The sequence below is a fragment of the Pleurodeles waltl genome, chromosome 7 (assembly GCF_031143425.1).
Source record: "Pleurodeles waltl isolate 20211129_DDA chromosome 7, aPleWal1.hap1.20221129, whole genome shotgun sequence".
Lineage (NCBI taxonomy): Eukaryota > Metazoa > Chordata > Amphibia > Caudata > Salamandridae > Pleurodeles > Pleurodeles waltl.
The window spans coordinates 753,308,324-753,329,457 of NC_090446.1; the positions used below are offsets into that span (position 1 = coordinate 753,308,324).

At 43.4% G+C, this 21,134-nt stretch overlaps 1 protein-coding gene across 1 annotated transcript in view; it reads right to left on the reverse strand.

Annotated features, from left to right (window-relative positions):
* SLC25A48 (solute carrier family 25 member 48) overlaps window positions 1–19,269 on the reverse strand; it is a 239,477-nt gene extending 220,208 nt beyond the window's left edge. Inside the window, exons 1-2 of the mRNA XM_069199229.1 lie at window positions 19,012–19,269; window positions 18,735–18,778 (exon numbers count right to left, since the gene is read on the reverse strand). Coding sequence (XP_069055330.1) covers window positions 18,735–18,778; window positions 19,012–19,057 — 90 coding nt within the window. The 5' untranslated portion in view covers window positions 19,058–19,269. The remainder of the gene's footprint in view (window positions 1–18,734; window positions 18,779–19,011) is intronic.
* Window positions 19,270–21,134: the final 1,865 nt, after the last annotated feature.

A 21,134-nucleotide genomic window follows, 5' to 3' on the forward strand; every position in this document is an offset into this window, starting at 1 on the left:
AAAACACTGACAGCCTAACAGCATTACTGATGGTCCTAAATAACCCAAAATTATGTTTAGGTGCACTTAATTTGGACATCTGCAATTCAATCCGGAAATAACTGTCAACAAAATCTGAGATATGCAATTGGAAAAATAATCATTGAAAAATGCTTGTTTTGTTGACAGAAAAAAAAGTTTTTTCGAGGACCTTCTGTCTCTGTTACACACACATTGTGCTGATTTTGTCTTCCCAGCAGACATATTCACATATCATCAGGAATAAGAATGATTCTTTATAAAGGTATTTCCATCGGCGTTAGTTTGCTGAGACACATCAACTGCTTCGTTTCTCTTTGGAAACGCTATGTTATTGATAATGCAGCCTAACCAGTTGTGTTCATGGGTAAAATATTTGGGTGAAGTTCCTTATTTTCTGTCAGCAGAGTGGAATCATGGTTGCTCCGATGCTCTGTAGGCAGCAAAAATGTAGCCCCTCAAAAAAGACCACAAAAGTGCCTTTAGAAGCATTGTGGGGGCCAGGTCATATCTTTACTTTCTTGATAATTCCATTAAGGAAAATACATTTCCTACCTGACAGTGCTCTTGAAAGCACCTCCTCGGTATGGAAGAATGTGTAGTACCTTCCTGCAGGGCCCTTCTGGAGCTCTGCATGGCAGGCACCACTTGCAGGTTCCTCTCCTAGTACCTACAAGGTAATTACACTGTCTGACCTCTGACAGTGCAGGATGGGGTATGTAGACTTCGGGTGGCGTTCCTGAGAACGGACATTTTGTTGCCTGCCCTACCACAACTAGGGGCATATTAATACTCTGTTTGCACCAAATGTGCGTCAAACATTTTGACGCACAAACGGTGCAAACTCTGCCCCATATTTATACTTTGACGTCCGACCCCGCGGGCGTCAAAATTCCACCATGTGCGCCATTTTTTGGAAGGGGGAACCAGCCTTGCGTTAAATATATGCAAGGTAGGCGTTCCATTCCAAAAAATGACTTTAAGGCCTGTGCTCCATATTTATACTCTGATGTCATTTTGACGCACAGGAGGGGGTGGGCCTTAAAAAACGGTGTACAGCCTGATGTGCGCCGTTTTTTAACGCCTGGGACAAGGCAGGCGTTAAGGGACCTGTGGGCTCGGAAGGAGCCCAGAGGTGCCCTCCCCTGCCCCCAGGGACACCCCCTGCCACCCTTGCCCACCCCAGGAGGACACCCAAGGATGGAGGGACCCATCCCAGGGAAGTAAAGGTAAGTTCAGGTAAGTATTTTTTTCAGATTTTTTTTGTGGCATAGGGGGGCCTGATTTGGGCCCCTCTACATGCCACCATGCCCAATGACCATGCCCAGGGGACATAAGTCCACTGGGCATGGCCATGGGGCAAGGGGGCATGACTCCTGTCTTTGATAAGACAGGAGTCATGTCAATGGAGGTTGGGCGTAAAACAAAATGGCGCAAATCCGGTTTGAGGCCTGAATTTTGCCTCAGACCTGACTTGCCCCATTTTTTGACGCACAACCCCCATTTTCCCATACGCCGGCGCTGCCTGGTGTGAGTCATTTTTTTTTACGCACACCAGTCCGCAGCGCCGGCTAACGTCATTCCATAAATAAGGCGCCCGCATGGCGCGTTGGAATGGTGTTAGCCGGCGGTAACATTTTTGACGCACAACTGCGTTGGCGCAGTTGTGCGTCAAAAAGTATAAATATGGGACCTAGTTCAATAGCGCTGCAGTTGTAGATACGAAAATGCCTGTCAGCAGGTTGGGAAGGCGGGCATGGGCAACCTCCCATAAAAAAAGACAGCAGCAATTACTGCAGAACAAACACCGGCATTGAGAGTGAGACAGTGTTTACCATGTGGTGAAATGTTCACAAATCACAGGACAGAAAAACATTTCAGCTTCCTGTGCATTTCTCACTGCACAAACCAAGGAATTCAAGAAATTATTTAGCTGTAGTTATTTCTACCAGCAGTTTTTTCTATATGCTAATTTAGGGCAGACAAAAACAGTGAAAATGGGTGGCATTGCAAAAGGTTTGCATCCGCTTACAGGGGATTCAAAAGAAAAATAATTCATCAACCTCTATTGTTCAACGTCCTTGTGCACTGTAAGAGATCTCATCGTTGCAGCTCTGTACAATAGCTTATGACTTAGGAACCAGTCATTTTTAAACCCTAGACACACGTCATTTAAGAAGTACCCTGCAGAATGGCATCAATTGTACCTATATGGCACAAGACGTGTGAGCCTTTCACTATACTTATTTATTCTGTTCTACAAATGAACTGCAGGTGAAGCAGAAAACTCAATGGTCTGATTCACAAACTGCATTTTTGTAGCATGTAAAGAACTACTACTTAGTACTTCTTACTTACTACAAAATGCTTTTCACAAATCTATGGAAAGAAATCTCCATCTCTCCTACTTTTTTGACAGGGAGATCTCAACACACGGGTATATATACTACTTAGTAGTAAATGAGGCATGAACCAAGGGAAGTGACTGCTACAAAACAGGAAGTGGTTTGGGATGCCCATGTTGATAAAAACACCAACCCACAAAAGAATAAGACCATTGCTATTCACAAACTCCTTTTCCAAAATTACTAAAGTCCAAATGCCACAAAACAGTAAGAAATATGTTACAGGAAACAAAGTTAAAATAATTATATTATTTTGACTCTGCTCTTTCACAGGGTGCTGCTGTCTCCCAAGGAACTATCTCCTGATGTTAGCGGTGATCATAAAAATATGTGCCTTTGTATTACTGTGTGTTACAACTTGAAGTCGTTTTTCTGTTCATTTTCTTGTTTAACTTCTTTGGAGAAGTTCTTCCATCACAATGTGGAGTCATATATATTTTGAAACATTTATTGTGATCACATTACTACACTCTCACTTTTACAACACTGAAGACCGCCAGGGTAGGGGACCGCGGATGCTCCGCCAACAGGCTGGCGGTGCATCCAGGCCCATTCTGACCACGGCGATAAAGCCGCGGTCAGAAAAGGGAAACTGGCGGTTTCCTGCCGGTTTTCTCCTGGCCTGCAGAATCCCCCATGGCGGCGCTGCAGGCAGCGCCGCCATGGGGATTCTGACCCCCTTCCCGCCAGCCTCGTTCTGGCGGTTTTGACCGCCAGAACCAGGCTGGCAGGAACGGGTGTCGTGGGGCCCCTGGGGGCCCCTGCAGTGCCCATGCCAATGGCATGGGCACTGCAGGTGCCCCCTAACAGGGCCCCACATTGATTTCCACTGCACCCGTCGCACAAAATCAACTCCGCCGGCTCCATTCGGAGCCGGCTTCATCGTTGCTGTGGGTTTCCCGCTGGGCGGGCGGGCGGCCTTTTGGCGGTCCCCCGCCCGCCCAGCGGGAAAGCCAGAATGACCGCCGTGTTCTCTTGACCGCGGTACGGTCTTCTGGCGGTTCCCGCTTGTGTCTTTCTTTCTGTTTGGAGCACACAGAGAGCATTCAATTCTATGTCTGCCTCTGTACTCTACCTAGGTCAGAAACCTTTATATAGAAATCAGAGATGGTGTCTTAGATGACTGCTTGCCAGGTGCTAAATCAAAGAAAGGAGGAGAGTTCTGAGCAGGGTCTCTTACTGAAACAACATCTGAAACAGAGGGCAGAGGGCAGAATCCTGAAGTGAATTTTCAGTCAGAGTTTTATTCAATGTCTTCCAGTGATCCTGCGAAACATGCCCCAGGCAATTGTGATGTCCCTTGGCAAGTACAATTTATGTAGTGGAGAGAAAGTGGCAGGGTAACCCAAACCAGAGCCGAATCCAGAGTACAAGCATGTATCGAGTTGAACACAGACAGAGAGAGCTATTTGCAGACTCTTAATTTCATTCCGCCACAAATTCCCTGATTCACTTCAGGTGCTGCATCTAAAGTCAATAGTGTAAATATTTGCCCATTGAATACTTCCATCATTTTCTGGATGAAGGCTGACATGAAGAAACTGTGCACCAAACAAATCAGCATTTTCAAACAGTTCCTGGGAGAGCATGGATGCATTCTCGGGCCTCGCTCTAGGGCACACCTGGGGACTTCCACTTCACTTGAGGAATTGAAAAGATGTATGGGTCTAACGATCAACATGGGATTAGTACACAATCCAATCATATAGTCTTACAGGTCAACGTACACAGTTTTGGCAACACCCAGCTTTGCACCAGTCATGAGGAGAGATTGGTGTTTGATTTTGTAGTGTGTGCTGCATATTAATGGTAATTCTGCTGCATTGTCCAGGACCACCCAGAGTACAACAGGTTGTTCACAACTGGACCTCTCATGGAACATTTGTCTGCCAGGTTTCCAGGGATGTCTACTCCTGGAAAGAATACAGCAATAGGCGAGCCCTTGATTATGTACAAAGGGCATTAAGTCAGTACATAACACGCAAAACAGCTTGTTATGCAATCAAAATTTACATGTCGTGCATGCACTCTACTTGTTATGTGTACAGCCTCAGAATATATACAAGGAAGGCCTCTACACAAATCCTGCAGGTTGCCCTTTCAGGTTCGGAATTAGTGAGACAAATGAATGAGAGCTTGCCCAATCTCTTCTTCATTAAGACTATAACCTTTATGTAGATTTGTTGTATACAGGAGTCAAGCTGTTTAGTGAGCTCTACAAATATTGCACCTTGCAGTGCAAATGGAAAGGACCACAAAGGATTCTTTCATGTTTTTATTTGTAAGGAGCTCCAAAAATTCCAGCACTGTACTGCATTGAAAGAAACTGCCTGCTGTAAAATTCTTAAGAAGACGTGAAGTATCTGTGCTCATTACAGTTGATAATGAGAGAATTTGCCTGGTCATGGTATAGGGTCAGCTGGCAGAAGTCCATAAACTCACTTGATTACAATAATTACTTGGGAGGAATGGATAAAAAATGACCCACTCTTAAACCATATAATGTGAGTTGTAATACTGGCACCTTGTATAAGAGGTTGGCTACACACCTCATTCATTTAGCACTATACAATTCATATGTTGTCTGCTGGCAGTTCACCATGGATAGAATGATGTCCTTCCTTCACTATCAGTTGACTTTAACTGAAGGTCTAACTTTCGTAGAACCAGTAACCTCTACATCAAATATTCTGGCGGATGTTGCAAGGCTGCGGGATCAGAATTTGCCAACCACCTTCCTGAAACAGAGCAAAAGAATCTCCAATATTGCTGATGTAGAACTTGTGCTCCGCAAGCAATGAGGCAGGAGAGTAGAAATTACTTTGCCCAGTGCCTACCTCAGCTTGGGCTTTGTTTTCCAACTTGCTTAACTTTATACAACACAAAAATTAAGTTATGGGAAATTGATATTGTTCATGGATACTGTTAGAAATTGGGTTTTTACATGGCCGTCAGGTTGCCCCGTGTCCAAGCAAGGACCCTCACTCTAGTCAGGGCAAAGGAGAAACACATCTGGTTAACCCTCGCTCACCCCCTTGGTAGCTTGGCATGAGCAGAAAGGCTTAACCCAGAAGCAATGTGTAAAGTATTTGTACCACCACACACAATAATACAGTGAAACACTACAAAATGGATACCACACAGGTTTAGAAAAATAGTAAATATTTATCTGAGTAAACAAGACCAACACACAATTAAAAATATGACCTTAGAGATTAAAATGCTGCAATTTGATGTTAAGCGAAGTCGTGACGGAGTCATTTCCCACACTGAGTCACACAGACCCCCTGGTACAATATCTTAGCAATAGTGTGGAAAAGTGGCCAGTGCATGGAATCAGTGAGCGAGGCGTCGCTGGATCCAATGCAGTGTCAGTTCCGGTGCTGCGAGATGAAGAATTGGAGGCATCATGAAGAGGCACCAGGTCCTTGCCATGGATCAGTGGAAGTGACGTGCCGTTGGCTGCGAGGAGTCGGTCTCTGGGCACCTCCAGCAAAGTCAAAGTCCGGCGAAGTTACAAGGCTGTGGGGCCACCTCACAGGGTCGTGGTCATGTCACAGGGTCACTTGCGCTGCAATGGAGTTGGGTGTCACGAACGTCGGTGCTATGACACTCTGATCTTGTGAGTTCTTGGGACATCAGTGGCATCGGTGATGTGGGGCCTGCGATGTCAGTGGACTCGTCGCACTTCTGCGAGGTCCATTGCTTCAAGTGCAGACGGCGTCACAGGTTCCACGGAGTGGCATCCTTACGAAATCACACGGTGCTGTCCGATGTCGTTTCACTGGTATTTTACCATAAATTCACTCTCAGGAGCCAGGAACTGGAATGGCACCCTCTGACAAGCTAGAGTCCACAACAGACAGAGTCAGAAACTGGTTGGTGAAGCCTTTGCTGTCCCTGAGAATTACATGTATAAAAAGGTATGGTTTGGGCCTTGTACGTGGGTATACTTGCCAGTTCGAATTGGCTGTGCAAGACTGCACACACAGACACTGCAATGGCAGGTCTGAGACGTGTTTACAGGGCTTCTCATGCGGGTGGCACAACCAGTGCTGCAGGCCCACTAGTTGCATTTGATTTGCAGGTCCTGGGCACCTCTAGTGCACTGTACTAGGGCCTTAGTAGTAAATCAAATATGCCAATCAGGGATAAACCAATCACCAATACAATTTTCACAGAGAGAATATGCACTTTAGCACTGCTTAGAAGTGGTAAAGTGCCCAGAGTCCTAAAGCCAACAAAAACTGGTCAGAAAAAATAGGAGGAAGAAGGCAAAAAGTGTGGGGATGACCCTGCAAAAAGGGCCAGGTCCAACAGATGCATAGCTTCCATGGCCCAATACTTAGATATTTACACTCTTCCATCTAATTGTGAAAGGATGGCTGTAATTCAAAAGTTTTCCTCCGAATTAAATTTGAATCATGCCATTTTTACTGATTCCATAAAGAGGAACACACTAGTCTTGCTTCTGGCTGCTTGCCACTTTCGTCCTCTGTCGAAAAGAACTGGATGTTCTGTTCATCATATTACAAGTACATTACAGTCAATGCAATGCACATAAACAGAACATGTTTTGAATGAGCATCTTGTTTGCTAAAACCTAAGGCAGTTAGGCCATAATTACGAACTTGGCAGTCGTCAGACCGACAGAGGCGTGGTGGCGGTCAAACCGCCGTCAAAGCGGTGGTCCAACTGCTTTGGCGGAAGTCAGACCACGACATTATGACCGTGGAAGTTGGGCCACGGTCGGATAGCCAGCACCGCCAGTTTACCTCCACCGGAGGGACTGTCGGAGCTGGCAGTCCTAATCCCCCAGGGCAGAGCTGCATGCAGCTCTGAGCTGGGGGTTATGACTCTCCTTTCTGTCAGCTTTTACATGGCGGTTGCACCGCAATGTAAAAGCTAGCAGAGACTGGGTGCCGGATGCCCCATAGGGGCCCATGAACTGCCCATGCATTTGGAATGGGCAGTGCAAGGGCCGCCGTGGACAGCCTCATCACGCTTTACACTGTCTGCAGTGAAAAGCGCAATGGGTGCAGTTGCACCATCTGCACTGCAACATTCCCACCAGCTCAATTATGAGCCGGCTGCATGTTGTGGACTGTTCCCTGCTGTGCCAGTGGGAGGAAACACCACTTCCACCTGCTGACCCAGCGGGGAACTATTAATGGGGCCTGTGGGAATGTGGGAACCTGGCGGCAACCTGACCCTGGAGTTTGGCGGGTGGCCTTTTCCACCCACCAAACTCTTAATGACCCCCTTAGAGTTTCTAGAAATGTTCTTAAAAAACTTAGTAGAGATTGCTAATGTGAACTATATTAAGTTTTAAAGGTAGGTTTGCTCACATTGCCCAAAGAATGGGCCAAAAGTGTATATTCAGACACCCCCAACATACTTACATACACAGGAAGGAGATGGATTTATTTCAGTTTGTGCATAAAAGGCACATGAAAGACTAGCCTTTCTGGGTCTAAGCAAGCTGGCATGGGAGGGCATCAGATAAGGTGCACCACACCCTTCCAGTAATCGGACTCATGGTGAGACAGATATAATCAGGTAGTCATAACTTAGCCTAGATTTGCTTTTATAGGGATTGTGTGTAGGTAATAGGAAGATAGTAAAGGCAGAAGTGAAGCTCTGATCAATGCACTTTTCCCCAACAGTTGCCTGCTGTATGTGTGAAATGGCAATTGATGCACTTTTCGCTGGAGGAATGTGCAGATCTTGGCTGGTGGTATATGTGGTCATTAGTTGGCGAAATGTGTGGCTGTTGGCTGATAGAAAGTGTGGCTGTTAGATGGTGGTATGTTTAGCTGTTGGCTAGGAGTATGCATGGTTGTTGGCTATGTGTATATATGGTTGTTGGCTAACGGTATGTGTGTATTGGTTAACTGGAAAGCTATGTGTATTTGAGTTGGCTGATGACTGATGAATGGCAGTGTGATGCATGTTTCAATCCTACTGCAGAATGAATGTGATGGGCCCTCCAATGCCATTAGTTTGTTGATTTAGTTATTGTGTGTGTGTTGGATCTATGGCTGGCAGTGTGAATTGCTTTGTGTGTTGCACGTAAATTGCGTGTGAGTATATTGTAAAATGGTTGATGCCCTGAGGTAGCTTTAGGTTTTGCAACAAGTAAGTGATGAGTTTAGTATTCTTACACTGTTATTAGTATTTGCTCTTTGACCTTATTACTACTAGTAGTGCCAAAACCAAACAGTATAAGTCTGTACTTGAGAAGTGGAAGGACTCGGAAGGACAATAACAAACCCTGACAGTTTTAGGAAAATTAACACCTGAAGGAGTCCAGGGTGATATAACTAGCGTGGATACCACTCAATTACACACAATGCCCATAAAACCTTAAAATTTAACCAAGTGGCTAAAATCACACATTTTTCTTACATTTTTGAGATGGAAACTTCCAGTATCTGTGTAGATCCACAAAATACCTATCAACCAGGGATCCCACACTTCTTACAAAAACACTATCCCACTTCTGTGGCTCAGCCTAGTGCACACGACATAAAAGGTCTCAAAGCGCAACATGGAGACATCAACATTTCCTGCCAAATTAGTTCTCATTTGCAGGATCAAGCATCCAAAAGTGAAAAACAGTCATAGATCGAGCAGAAATGTAAAAGAGAACCTGAGGGGGTGTAGAGAGATAGCATCAAGCATATGGCCTTTCTACTCCCCAAAGTCATCAGGTTCTATCAAGCAGCAGCCCATGTTGGTAGAGACAGATTGATATGTGCCACACAGCACATTATTATTTGCCCTTATCAGAACCCCATGACAGAACTGATCTTGCTGATATATTGCCTCCTTCTAGTGGAATGAGATCTCCATGGCCAGGTTCTTTGCCTGCTCTATTACTTCTACTTGATGCTGCCCCTGCAGCCTCTCCTCTTTACCACTTCGTTTGGGGTAAGCAGTGTGTTCCTGAATACTGGATCCCTCTATGGATCAGGCCTGCTATCTTTGTTCCTGCCATGAGTGTCTGGTTCATCTTTGCTGCAGAAAGGGTAATCATTCCAAGGCCTAATTATACTGGGTCTGTTCTTGTCTGAGATGCTACTCCACCTGTGGTAACAAAGCTTTTATGTGCTGTTGCATAAAATGTTCAATCAATTAATATTTTTTTCTTTTTCTTGCAGGATTTGATGAAATTTTCCGTGATCCCTTCTACCTTGGGCACCAACTGCCAGACTGTGCTGGCATGTTCTCTATTTCTTATCAGGATCTTGAAAAATTGAACAATCCTTTCAACTGGAACTTTCTAGTTGCAACTTAGCTTGCTCTAACTGAGCAAGCACACATTCCCAGTGTTTTTGTTGTCTTTAGTGTTTTTGTAGTAAACAGTAAATGTGACATTTTACCAAAAATTCCTTCTGAACTGCCTCTTACAAATTGAGCCTTCCTCGTGGACTGCTGTTTCAACAGGGCCCTCAGCAGGAGGTATGTATAATTCATTTGTGGGTCCAAAGCCTACTTATGGTGGTCTTTAGACTGAAATTTGTTATCTGGGATAAATTATTCCTACTTTGAGACACTTTGGTGATGAGCCTTTCCAGCCAGCAAAAGGCTACCTCCCTTACTTTAGATTTGTTTTCCCCTTAATTCCAAAAGATGCATTAACCCTGGCCATAGAAGAAGTGAGAAAGACAGCAAAGATAATGTAAGAGATTGCTAGTTCCACTGTATTTGCTCCAGGATTAGTGGTAGATCAATTAGACCCCATTCCATGATGCTGAGTCAGAATGGGTTAGCATTAGATTATATAATAGCATCAAAGGGAGTTTGAGGCCTGGGCCATTGTAGGTTCTACATGCTGCACTTATCTTCCCAACTAGGAATCTGCACAAGTTTCAGAACAGGTTAGATTTCAATCTCAGTGTTATTTGGCCGTGGTTACACAGAATATTTGGGCAGTAGGGAATGACAATATTTAAAATAATGACTGCATGTGTTTAGTTGTGGTCATTCTTTACTTACAAATCAAATTAATAATTTATATGGTGCTACACACTTGCACAAATAAAGACACTGACAACACTTTTCCGCTTGCTACACTTGAAGATAATGAGGCCAGTGATAATGAAGATAATAAAGCAGAAGTTTTGTTGTTGTTTGTGGTGGAACTGCTGTAAGGTTTGCCTCCCAATAAAAAAGGGGGTGTTTTAAAAACATAATTTTGTATTGCTTACTCCTTCAACACCAGTGTCCCCTTGCAGCTGTAAATAATAATGCACACATTAATCTGAAGTGCCCTTCAGCCTCAATATACTTGTTTAACTGTATTAAGCCAAGAAGCCATTTTATTTAAAATAGTACATTTGAACATTTTCCTCACCTTGTAGTAAAAGTGTAACCTCGCTTTCGATATTGGCAACGAGAAGCAACCAGAAATTAATGAAGTCAGCAATGTGTTCATGTATTATATCTTAGTTTCAAAGACATCTTGCATTTTCTCCTTTAGAAGACCCTGACACTTTCCCATTAGATAAGTTTTGCTGAAAGTCATAAGTTCTGTCACATTGCGCTCCATAGACTTGTATACGGAGAAACAGTTATATAAACTTTTCAACTTTGCCTGCATTTTAATAATATATGCTTCTACTGGCAGGTAAGACTGGCCTATAGAACAATCAGGCAGTCATCCTTGCATGTGCATCTTTTTTGCACTTTGCAGGTTCTGTTTTATGGCCAGGTGGGCTGGTTTTACTGTTGATTTTTGATACTTTGAAAAATAATAATACAGCATGACTTTACAGGCGACCTGTTTTGCAAACGTGAGCCACTTTTTTGGGATGAGCGCAAAGTGCTCCGTCCCCTGCAGTAATCTCTCTTTGGGCTTCTAACCACACCCATGTCAGTCACTTTCATTGGTTTGTGGGCTTGCCTTTTAAAATCTGCTTGCTTTCATTCGTGAAAGGTATGCATACGTCATGCCTTTTCCGGTGTTTAGCCCACCTACACAGCACTGGTAAACTACTGAAAACATACGAGGTTCCATGTTTTCAGCATGGTTTCCAGACTACTTTATCCTTTTATTTTCCACGCAGCGCGATCGCACTGGGGTTTACATAGCGTGATCGCGCTCCGTTTTTCCTTTTTCAATTTCAGCGCAATCACGCTGCATTTTACATAGCGTGATCGTGCTTCATTTTTTTCTTTTCATTTGTGTGGCAAGAAACGTCAGGTTAGGAGTTTACAACGCTAATAGCTCTAACATGAGCAAATGCAAGACCCGTTGCATTGCAAATGCTTGTTTAACTATATGATTTGCTAAAACAGGCCACTTTCATTGTGGTGTCCCAGTCCGACTCTGCCTTCTTGCCGTTTTGTACAAGAGCTCTGGTTGTTTGAAGCAATAATTGTCTCTTGATTATTTGCTATGCTGGTTGCAATTTTATAATAAAAACATGCTAGACCTTTGACTTCCTGATAAGTTGTGTTTCATTTTAACAAGCCATTATAAATAGGGAGTAAGTATAACCACAAATGTTAGTTTGTGGCTGTGAGAGGAGTATAGATAAGAAAAGTTTCTCCCCAACCTCCATTGGTCCATTATGAGAGTCTCCCTTTCCATCTGTGAAAATTAGGCTCACATTTATACTTTTTTAGCACTGCATTTGCGCCGCTTTTTGATGCAAAAACGGCGCAACCTTACAAAATACTATTGTATTTTGCAAGTTTGCGCTGTTTTTGTATAAAAAAGCGGCGCAGATGCGGCACTCAAAAAGCATAAATATGGGCCTTAGTGTTATGTGAGTGGGCATTTTAGGATCTTCATAAAGGGAGGAGAGCAGTGATGTAATGAAACTTGAGAGCCCCTCTAGAGGTCTGCTGCTTGTGCACGGTGTATGCTCTGCTGAGGGGGCCCCCTGGACCTCGGCCCCACACCTCCAGCAAAGTGGGGACTAATGTTAACCACTGGATGGGAGGACCCATGGACTTGATTGCTTATAGGATGGAAGGAGAGCCCTGCACCTTTAGGCAGGAATAATCAAAAGTCTTTAAAAAATGTTGGTCCGTGCAACTAGAAGGTCATTAGGGCCAGAGAACATGTGTTAGTGAAATCATCCCCTGTAGCCAAAGAAACAGCCTGTGCTGAAACACCACTGCATCAGGGTTTCTGCAGATACTATATTAAAGACCAACGTATGGTGCATTCAATTGTGTGTCACTTTTCTCCCTGAACTATGTGCAGGCGCCGCGAGATAAGGCAGAGGCACTTGTGATAATGAGACCAAACATGCATGTGCACCCATAGCCCACTGTTCTACGGAACAGGTAGCTGTCACAAACCTCACGGAACAGAAGATTGTGAAAGGTGCGAGATAAGAGAAATCAATGAAATGGAAATATTTAGATTTACAAACGATCAAATGATCCTGAATTTTATGAATGAATTGCCTCATGGCATTACTCAAAAAGTTACTACAGACTGTTTAAAGAAAGAAAAAGGCATCTCATCCATCTGCGCAGTCTTTCTCTTTTCTGTTTCCTGCCAGCCTGCCCACGGGGGCAGAAGAATGTGATTCAGGGAAGGTGAACGTAATCATGGTGCTTAGGGGAACTGTGTCATAGCAGGGCTCTTATTTGTTGCTACACTTCCGTAGCAATGCTATTATAGCAAAATATTGACATTAGGTGGAATTTTTGGTGTTTTCCCAAATACAATTCTCTTGAATGACACTATTTGTTCTATAGGGAGACATTTAGGCTAATTGTTAAAAAAGTGGCATCAAATACTCCTTTCACTCAAGAGAACATAACATATTGCAGGACAATTCTAGATCTGGCGCAGCAACATGATCCAAGGTAGCTGCAAACCCCAACTTTCACTTAATATCAGGTCTACGGGATTTACTCTGTGCCAAGTCAATTGGATTTACTCTGAACACTGACCTCATTCTTAGGGAACACATCTGCAAGAAATCCAAGGTGACCTACTACCAGCTATCTTGACTAAAGAAAGTGAACCCATTCCTTCAGGAAATCAACTTCAGAACTGTTGTTCAAGCTCTTTTCCTCTTGTATTGCAATGGTGGCAATTCCCATGGCCTCTCAGACTCAACGATTGCCTTTGCATTTAAAGGGTGCAGAATGTCTCATCAAGGGCCTAAAGAAATATGACCTGATCAACCTTATTCTAATGGAATCCAATAGGCTTCCCTTACCTACACACACCATCTTCAAAACCACCTGAATCATCTACAAAGCCATCTCAACACATTCCTAGCCTATATGGCTAACAAGCTCACATTTTACAGTGACTCTCTGCACAGCAACTGCCATGGCACCATCAAACCAGAGATGAAGAAGTGCAAAAAAGTTTTAAAAAAAGACAGACAGAGCAACAGTCCTTCATCTATGCACACAAGATAGTAACAAGATAGCTGTTTCCATCAGGAACACCACACACTCTGCTCCAGCTGAAGAGAAAAGCTGAAGACACACATGTTTAAAAACTACTACATCATGTCACAATCCAATGAAACATTTTGCCCATTTTTTCCAACTTAAATAAACGTTTTCACTTTTCCCTATAATTTACAATAGGGAGGCTGCACATTCCAGGTGGAGATCTCTCTGTGGTAAAGTACAACGAAAATGTTAAATGCTTAATAAACTTTATAATAAATTATCACAAATATATTTAATATTCTGATCAATTGTTAATATGTTTATTTTAAATGTGGAAAAAAATAAAAATACTACAACACCAGTAAATTACTTTTGAATTAAATCTTTCACTAATTTAAATATATGAAATACAATTGAAAATATTTTTCAGAATTTTACATTAAAAATACATTCCTATATACAGTACATGTTTTTGTATTATGCATTATTAATTATTAAAAGTGATGTATAGCAATAATTAAAGGTAGCTTAATTATATTTTAGTAAAAATGAATGTTTCCTTACTTCATATTTGTTTTATTTCATATATTTCTTAACATGAAATCATATTTATTTATTTAAGCCTTAATCCTATAGGGTATAATTTTAAGTCTCTGTCTCCCTTATTTTCCATGGGAAGGTGTTGCAGCATCAGTGGTTGGTCATGTGTGGTGCTGGACGCACTAGTCTTTCTTTTTGGCAGTAGTAATTTACACTTGTAAATTTTGCTCCCTTCCCTTTTTTTAACTGGTGGAACCATGTAAGTTTAGGTTTTTGAGTAACTGAACCCTTAAAGTTTTTCAATGGCCAAAAGCTGTAAAGTCACTGAAGCATAGAGCAGGAAATTACAAGTGTAAATCTCTCACAATTGTAAGTTACCTTTGCACGATAGAGAGGGTTTATACTCCACCCACAGGAACATTACTCTCACGTCATGGTATCGGTGAATCATTTATTTCCTGTAGTTCTGGATTAAAGGAGGTAGCACCTGCATCTACAGACATGCTCAAATGTTGTTTCCATGCATTAGCACGTTTTAAAGTCAAACTTGCTGGCTTTGTCAAAACTTGCTGTTGTAGAGCTCCTTGCAATTGTAAATCTTCATGTGCTCTCTTGCACCAGTAGCCAGGGTACGAAAAAAATTCAACTTGCAGTTGGACATCCACCTATTTTCTGCTACAATGCCATTCATTGTACCATAGGTGAATAGGCTACACTATATTAGGAAGTAAAACAACACAGTATGTGGAAGGTAGTTGCAGGGTCAAATCCGAAATACAGGCGCAGGCAAGAGTATTGGAAAATGTCTGCATCTGGGGAAGGAAGATGTGTTTCTAGATCATTAGAAGTGTTGTATGAATTGTCTGACACCCTCTTCTCTCATGCCTTTGATTGGAAGCGCTGTTAGAAATTACACCTGGGGCGTAGGAGACTCTAAGGCCCATATTTATACTTTTTTAGCACTGCATTTGCGCCGCTTTTTGACGCAAAATTGGTGCAAACATGCAAAATACAATTGTATTTTGTAAGTTTGCGCCTCTTTTGCGTCAGAAAATTATGCAAATTCTGTGCTAAAAAAGTATAAATATTGGCCTATATGTCTGGGAAGATATGGACAGCCTTGGAGAGAGCAGATCCAGCAAAATATGCGATTGTGATATGTTAAAAAAGATCAGGGTGGCCTTATATCAAATCACTGAATTTAAGGTTGTTGTGCACAGGATGTAAATGCAGAGGGCTCCAATGGCCCTCTTGAGATTGGCAAACTGGTCTTTGCCCCAGCTCGGCCATGACAAGAGCCGGCTCTATGGCAGATCATGAACAGAATTATTTCAATGTGCTCTCAAATTGGTTGGTTAAGGAACATGATACATATGCAGTAAAGTCGTGCACAGAGATTCATACAATTTGTTCAATTTGTTCAAAGATGGGATTTACAGCCAGGTTTCCTAATTGTAAATTATTCCATTCAGCCACTATAATTCTCTGTTCCATTTAGCTTCAAAGGTCAATCAAAGTTGCAGAAAGAAAAAGTGATGGACGGAATGCTGAACAATGTCTAACATTCACCCCCAGTACAGAGATCTGGGCCTAAATCCATCGTAATTCAAAGTTGCAGAGCATATCTCTCTGAGGACATGCTGCCAGTGATTAATTTGGGCAGGTGATTGAAGGAGGGGCAATCTCCACTTACTCACCAGCAACAGCATATGTAATAGCAGATTTGCACTAGCTTGCAACCGCTGTGTGCTTCTTCCCTCCTAACCTTCCCTCCTACCCTCCAGTTGTCTGTGTTTCTTCTTTCCTCCAAACACCATCCTGCTGTTGTCTGTGTTGCTTCTCCCCCCCCATCCCCCACCCTCCTGCTGTCCATCTTGCTTTTTCCCCTCCCATCCCCCACCCACCCTAAGGAACGACAGGGATATGACTGCTGGTGCTGGATGCATCACAGCTCGTTCTTTACTCGCCTTGTTGCCTGTTACCAACCACCCTCCCTTTGTCAGTGTTGCCCCTTGATCTTCTCTCAACCTCCTTCCCTGTGCCTCTTGCAAAAGCAAGATCTTTGGGCTTTGTCCATGCAGAAAAAGAGGGAGGAAAAACAAAAGAGGGAAAGAAGGCGGAAGATAAAGACGGAAAAACAATACCAAAGGGAGAAAGCAGGGACACAAAAGAAAGTGCAGGTGTGAGTTTGAAGGGCAGGGAGTGCCTGGTGATGGCTTAAAGAAGCGCGAGGATAAATCAAGACCACAAAGCCTTGGTATTTGACACCACAACATCCTGCCTAACCAGCGAGAGTTACTGAGATAAGTTTTGGCCCCGCATTTAGTATTTACAAATTAAGCACTGCATGCTACACGTCACATGTGTCTCCTTGGAGCGCTGTAACCAAAGGAGAGGAGCAACTATGTGGGGCTTCAAGACCAGTTGTTTTTGCTGATTATGGGGGTTATTCTAACTTTGGAGGAGTGTTAATCCGTCCCAGACGGATATACCACCAGCCGTATTACGAGTTCCATAGGATATAATGGACTCGTAATACGGCTGGTGGTAAATCCGTCACTTTTCCGTCACTTTTGGGACGGATTAACACCTCCTCCAAAGTTAGAATAACCCCCTATGTAATTGTGGGTGATTGAAGCGTTAATATTAATATCATTGACGGCTCGCCTGATTTAAAAAACGGAACGATTTTAGGGAAGGTTCCAAACTTCAATGACCACAATTATCCCCTGCGTTCCTCCACCACTCCAAAATCGAAGGGGGGGCAGGGAGGGAGGTAAACCCCTCCTCCCCACCACGGTTCGTACGCGCATGCTGTGCACTGACTTTGTGAAAACCCCCTCGGGCAATGGCAAAAGTCAGATTATATAATCCAAGGCAACGCATCTTCGCTTTCAGCGTGCTCGGTTCCTAGACTGCATGTGCAGAGCCACCAGTTTCTTTAATATGACTTTTCTCACTTGACCACACGATGGCAGCCCTAGTGGGTTTGTATTTACATAGATCGAATTTAGCTGGAGAGCTGGGTAGCCCTGTTCATTAATATTAAAATTGGGTACATCAAGTACGATGCCACGTGCTTTGAATTAAATAGCTATTTTGCAGACGCAGGGAGGTTGAGTGAATTCTGGAGACTGACACGACTTCCAGAACAGAAGCAGAGTTTGGAATCCAGGTCTCAAAGTCACTAGAAGTATCTGCTGCGATCCAAAAGAAATTTGCTAATAAAAATATGATGGCTTGTTACTTGAGATGCAACGCCTAACACTGCAAGAAAGTGCAACAGACAAGAAGACTGCGGCTCGTTCAGCACAATGTGAAATGTAATCTTTTCCTTTCAATAGAAGAATGAAGCTCACTTCTCCGTCATAAATATGTAAAGTATTTTACTTCAGGAGATAGCTTGTAACTCTGTCCTTCTCTTAATGCCATTCGGGCAGGGTGTCATGCACGTTGCCCATGTGCTCTAACAGCCATGGGACGTATGCAATTATCATAAGTGGCAAGGAGCTACTTCACAGCGCAGCTTTTTAACGAATCGTGTTACCTTTCTTCCCCAACTGGTCGGGACGCGGCGGATAATGATATGCACACTTTAATGACTGTAAATGAATCCCTCTGAATGTGAAAGGTGACACAACAGGGAGTGCCCATTCACGTGATTGTAAAGAGTTCTCAGTATGGGCGTCCCTTCAACCTCACGCTTCACACTGTAATCACCCTGCCTCCAGGAGACGCGACGCCCTTTTCAATGAGTTCACCTAGCAGTGTTCACCTCAAAAGCGAAAGAACAATGTTACACGTTAACATCCATCGAATTTACCATTTTACGAGTGCTATCAAACATACACAATGCTCACATATGATAATACAACACTGCCTATCAACTTGAATTACTTTTAAACAACGTAATTATTTGAGAGGACTTGTGAGCAGTGAAGCGCCTAGAGGCAGATCCATGTGCACATCATCCTGAATGACACCCAAGTTATGAAAAGGCAGCTGTGGGAACGGCTTCTGCAGTTCAAATCTGCTAAATTATAGTTGTATTCGAAAAGGAACCATGTTTTGGCGCAAACCCCTGCTTAACTATGTTCCTGTACTACCACCAGACGGTTCCTCGAATTCCTTTTCTGGAAACCGAAACTCGCAGGAAATTCACATTTCGCTTCCAAGCATCAGGCTCCAAATTTAGAAATAAAGCGTCACTGCCTCTTGCGCACAAATATTTGATTTATTCACTAACTTAAACAGTGCACTTTTTGTCTGACACGTGCCATACATGTGTGGAGCAATACCACAGGCGCACTGGGAGAAACGTAAAAAGTCCGCCAACAAACAGTATTAATGCCAGGTTCACTCTCTGAGTTAAACAAAAAAAATGGTTCTTACCTTCACTGTATCCAACGGGTGTCCGACCACAACCCCAGCAGCGCCTAGAAAGTTGGTATAAATATCTTGAAATCAATATATGGGAAGAGACTTCTGGGAAAACTAAATGTAAATCAGGGCGAGAGTGTTTTCAACACAACGGCCACTTGACAGAGCTCTGTGGCAGGGTAGCATGTGGTGTGGGGCACACTTCTAAAAGAATGACCCGAATAGGGGAGCACGGAATTAAACATATAATTGAGGCAGAATGTTTACAAATCCTTCCAATAACACTTACCGCCAATCCATCCAGCTACAAAGTCGTCTAACTGGAAACCGCTCATTCTTCGGAGCTGCAAAAAATTCTGTCATCTGCGTTTTGCAGTCCTCGACTACGGTTTGCTTTCCTTTGATTTATAAACAAAATATAAGGGGAACCCACTCCATGCTTCAGCTACCTCTTAAATAAGGTCTAGTTGCAGTGGCTTTTACTTCCAGCCTCTCCTAAATAGCGCCTCTAAAAGCTTGTCATACAGTCTCGCTCCCTCTGACAGCATTCCTCGCATCTCTTAAAGGGGCAGATACAGTCAGTGCCTTGCAACCCGATTCGTTCCTTCGACGGGAGGCTAGCGTGGCTAAATAATAACCAGCGCTCGTCCACATCACAATCACCTCACGGATTTTACTGAAACACTTGTCTCACATGGCCAGTTCAGTTTCAGTAGAAAGCAAGTGAGGTGCCCTGAATTCAGCTTCAGAAAATGCACTGGTTATATTATTCTCGAGTCATTTCCTTATGTTTTTTGCGTCTTAATATAGCGTGGGCATTACCAAAAGGTGTTAAAGTGCTTTTACCAAAACAAGATCAATAAATAAATAAAGAAGAGCGATATGGAGGTGCCGAAAATAAGTCTAAGGCAGTTATCAGTTTTACATTTGAACAGGGTGACCACCCGTCCGTAAATTTCACGGACTGTCCGTAATTTCGCCCTGCTGTCCGTTGTCCGTGATGAAAGCTTTAACGGACGGCATTTGTCCGTAATTTTAGCCTTTCACCTAAAGGGCAATGGAGGCAGGGCGAAATTACAGGCAGAGGAGTTTCCCCAGCTGAGCTGGAAGGCAAGGGGTCTCCTGTGCTCTGAGGGAGGGAGGGGCAGACAGATAAGAAAAGGCCTTCTTGCCAGGGGGTCTCCTTCCCTAAACACATGCAAATGTGGGCAACTGGTAAATCTGCAAATACAAAGGGGCTTGAAAACCTGCATTGAATTTACTAAAAGGAGCCACTTGAAGTTTTCTGGTGGCAAAGATATTTCTTTCAGAGGGGTATTGTAATGGTTTTCCAAGGTGAGCTGTGGAGTGTGTGGTATTAATGGAGTGTTATAACATTTTTTTAGCACTACGTAGAAACTGTATATTATTCAAATCTGTATTTGAGAAGCGCTTTTTTTTTTATTTAACCGAAATGTATTTGCGCATTTTGTAGCAGCCTTTCTTATGGTGTAATTGTATTTTTTACAGTTCTTTCAGGTACCTCAGTACCTCATAGTACTAACAAACATTGGCAAAGCCAGTAGGTCTCATCTACGAAAGAGTTATTGGCTTTGCAAATGTGTTTTAGCCATTAGCCATGTTATACACCAGAGTAGCTGCTGTTCAGCATGGCTTAAAGCTAGTGGCATAGTGGTGTGGTGTGGAGTAGAGTAGCATAGGAGCAGTAGCGTAGAGCCCAGTGGTGCAAAGTACAGTGCAGTGGGGTACAGTGCAGTTGTTTAGAGTGCGTTACCGTAGAGTGCAGTGGTTTAGAGTGCAGTGGCATGGAGTGGCATGGGACAGAGTAGCGTGGCATAGAGTGCAGTGGAGTAGAGTGGCATACAATAGAGTGGCAGAGAGAGCAGTAGTGTAGAGTGGTGCAGTGGCATAGATTGCAGAGTAGACTCACGTTGCAGGGAGTGCAGTGGTGTAGTGTAGAGTGGTGCAGAGTAGGGCAAAGTGCTGTGGAGTGATGCAGAGTAGAGTGGCATAGAGTGCAGTGGCATAGAATGCAGTAGTACATAGTATATTGGTGTATAGTACGGTGGTGGAGAGTGCAACACTGCAGAGTAGAGTGTCAGTGCAGTGATGTTTTGTGGAGTAGAGTGGCACAGAGCAGTGGCGTAGAGTACAGTGGTACAGAGTAGAGGGCAGTGGCGTGCAGTTGTTTAGAGTGCATTGGCGTAGAGTGCAGTGGCATAGAGTGGCATGGGGTAGAGTTACATAGAGTGCAGTGGAGTAAAGTGGCATACAATAGAGTAGCAGAGAGTGCAGTAATGCAGAGTGGTGCAGTGTCATAGAGTGCAGAGTAGACTCATGTGGCATAGAGTGTAGTGGTGTAGAGTGGTGCAGAGTGGAGTATTGTAGAGAGGTGTAGAGTAGAGTATAGTG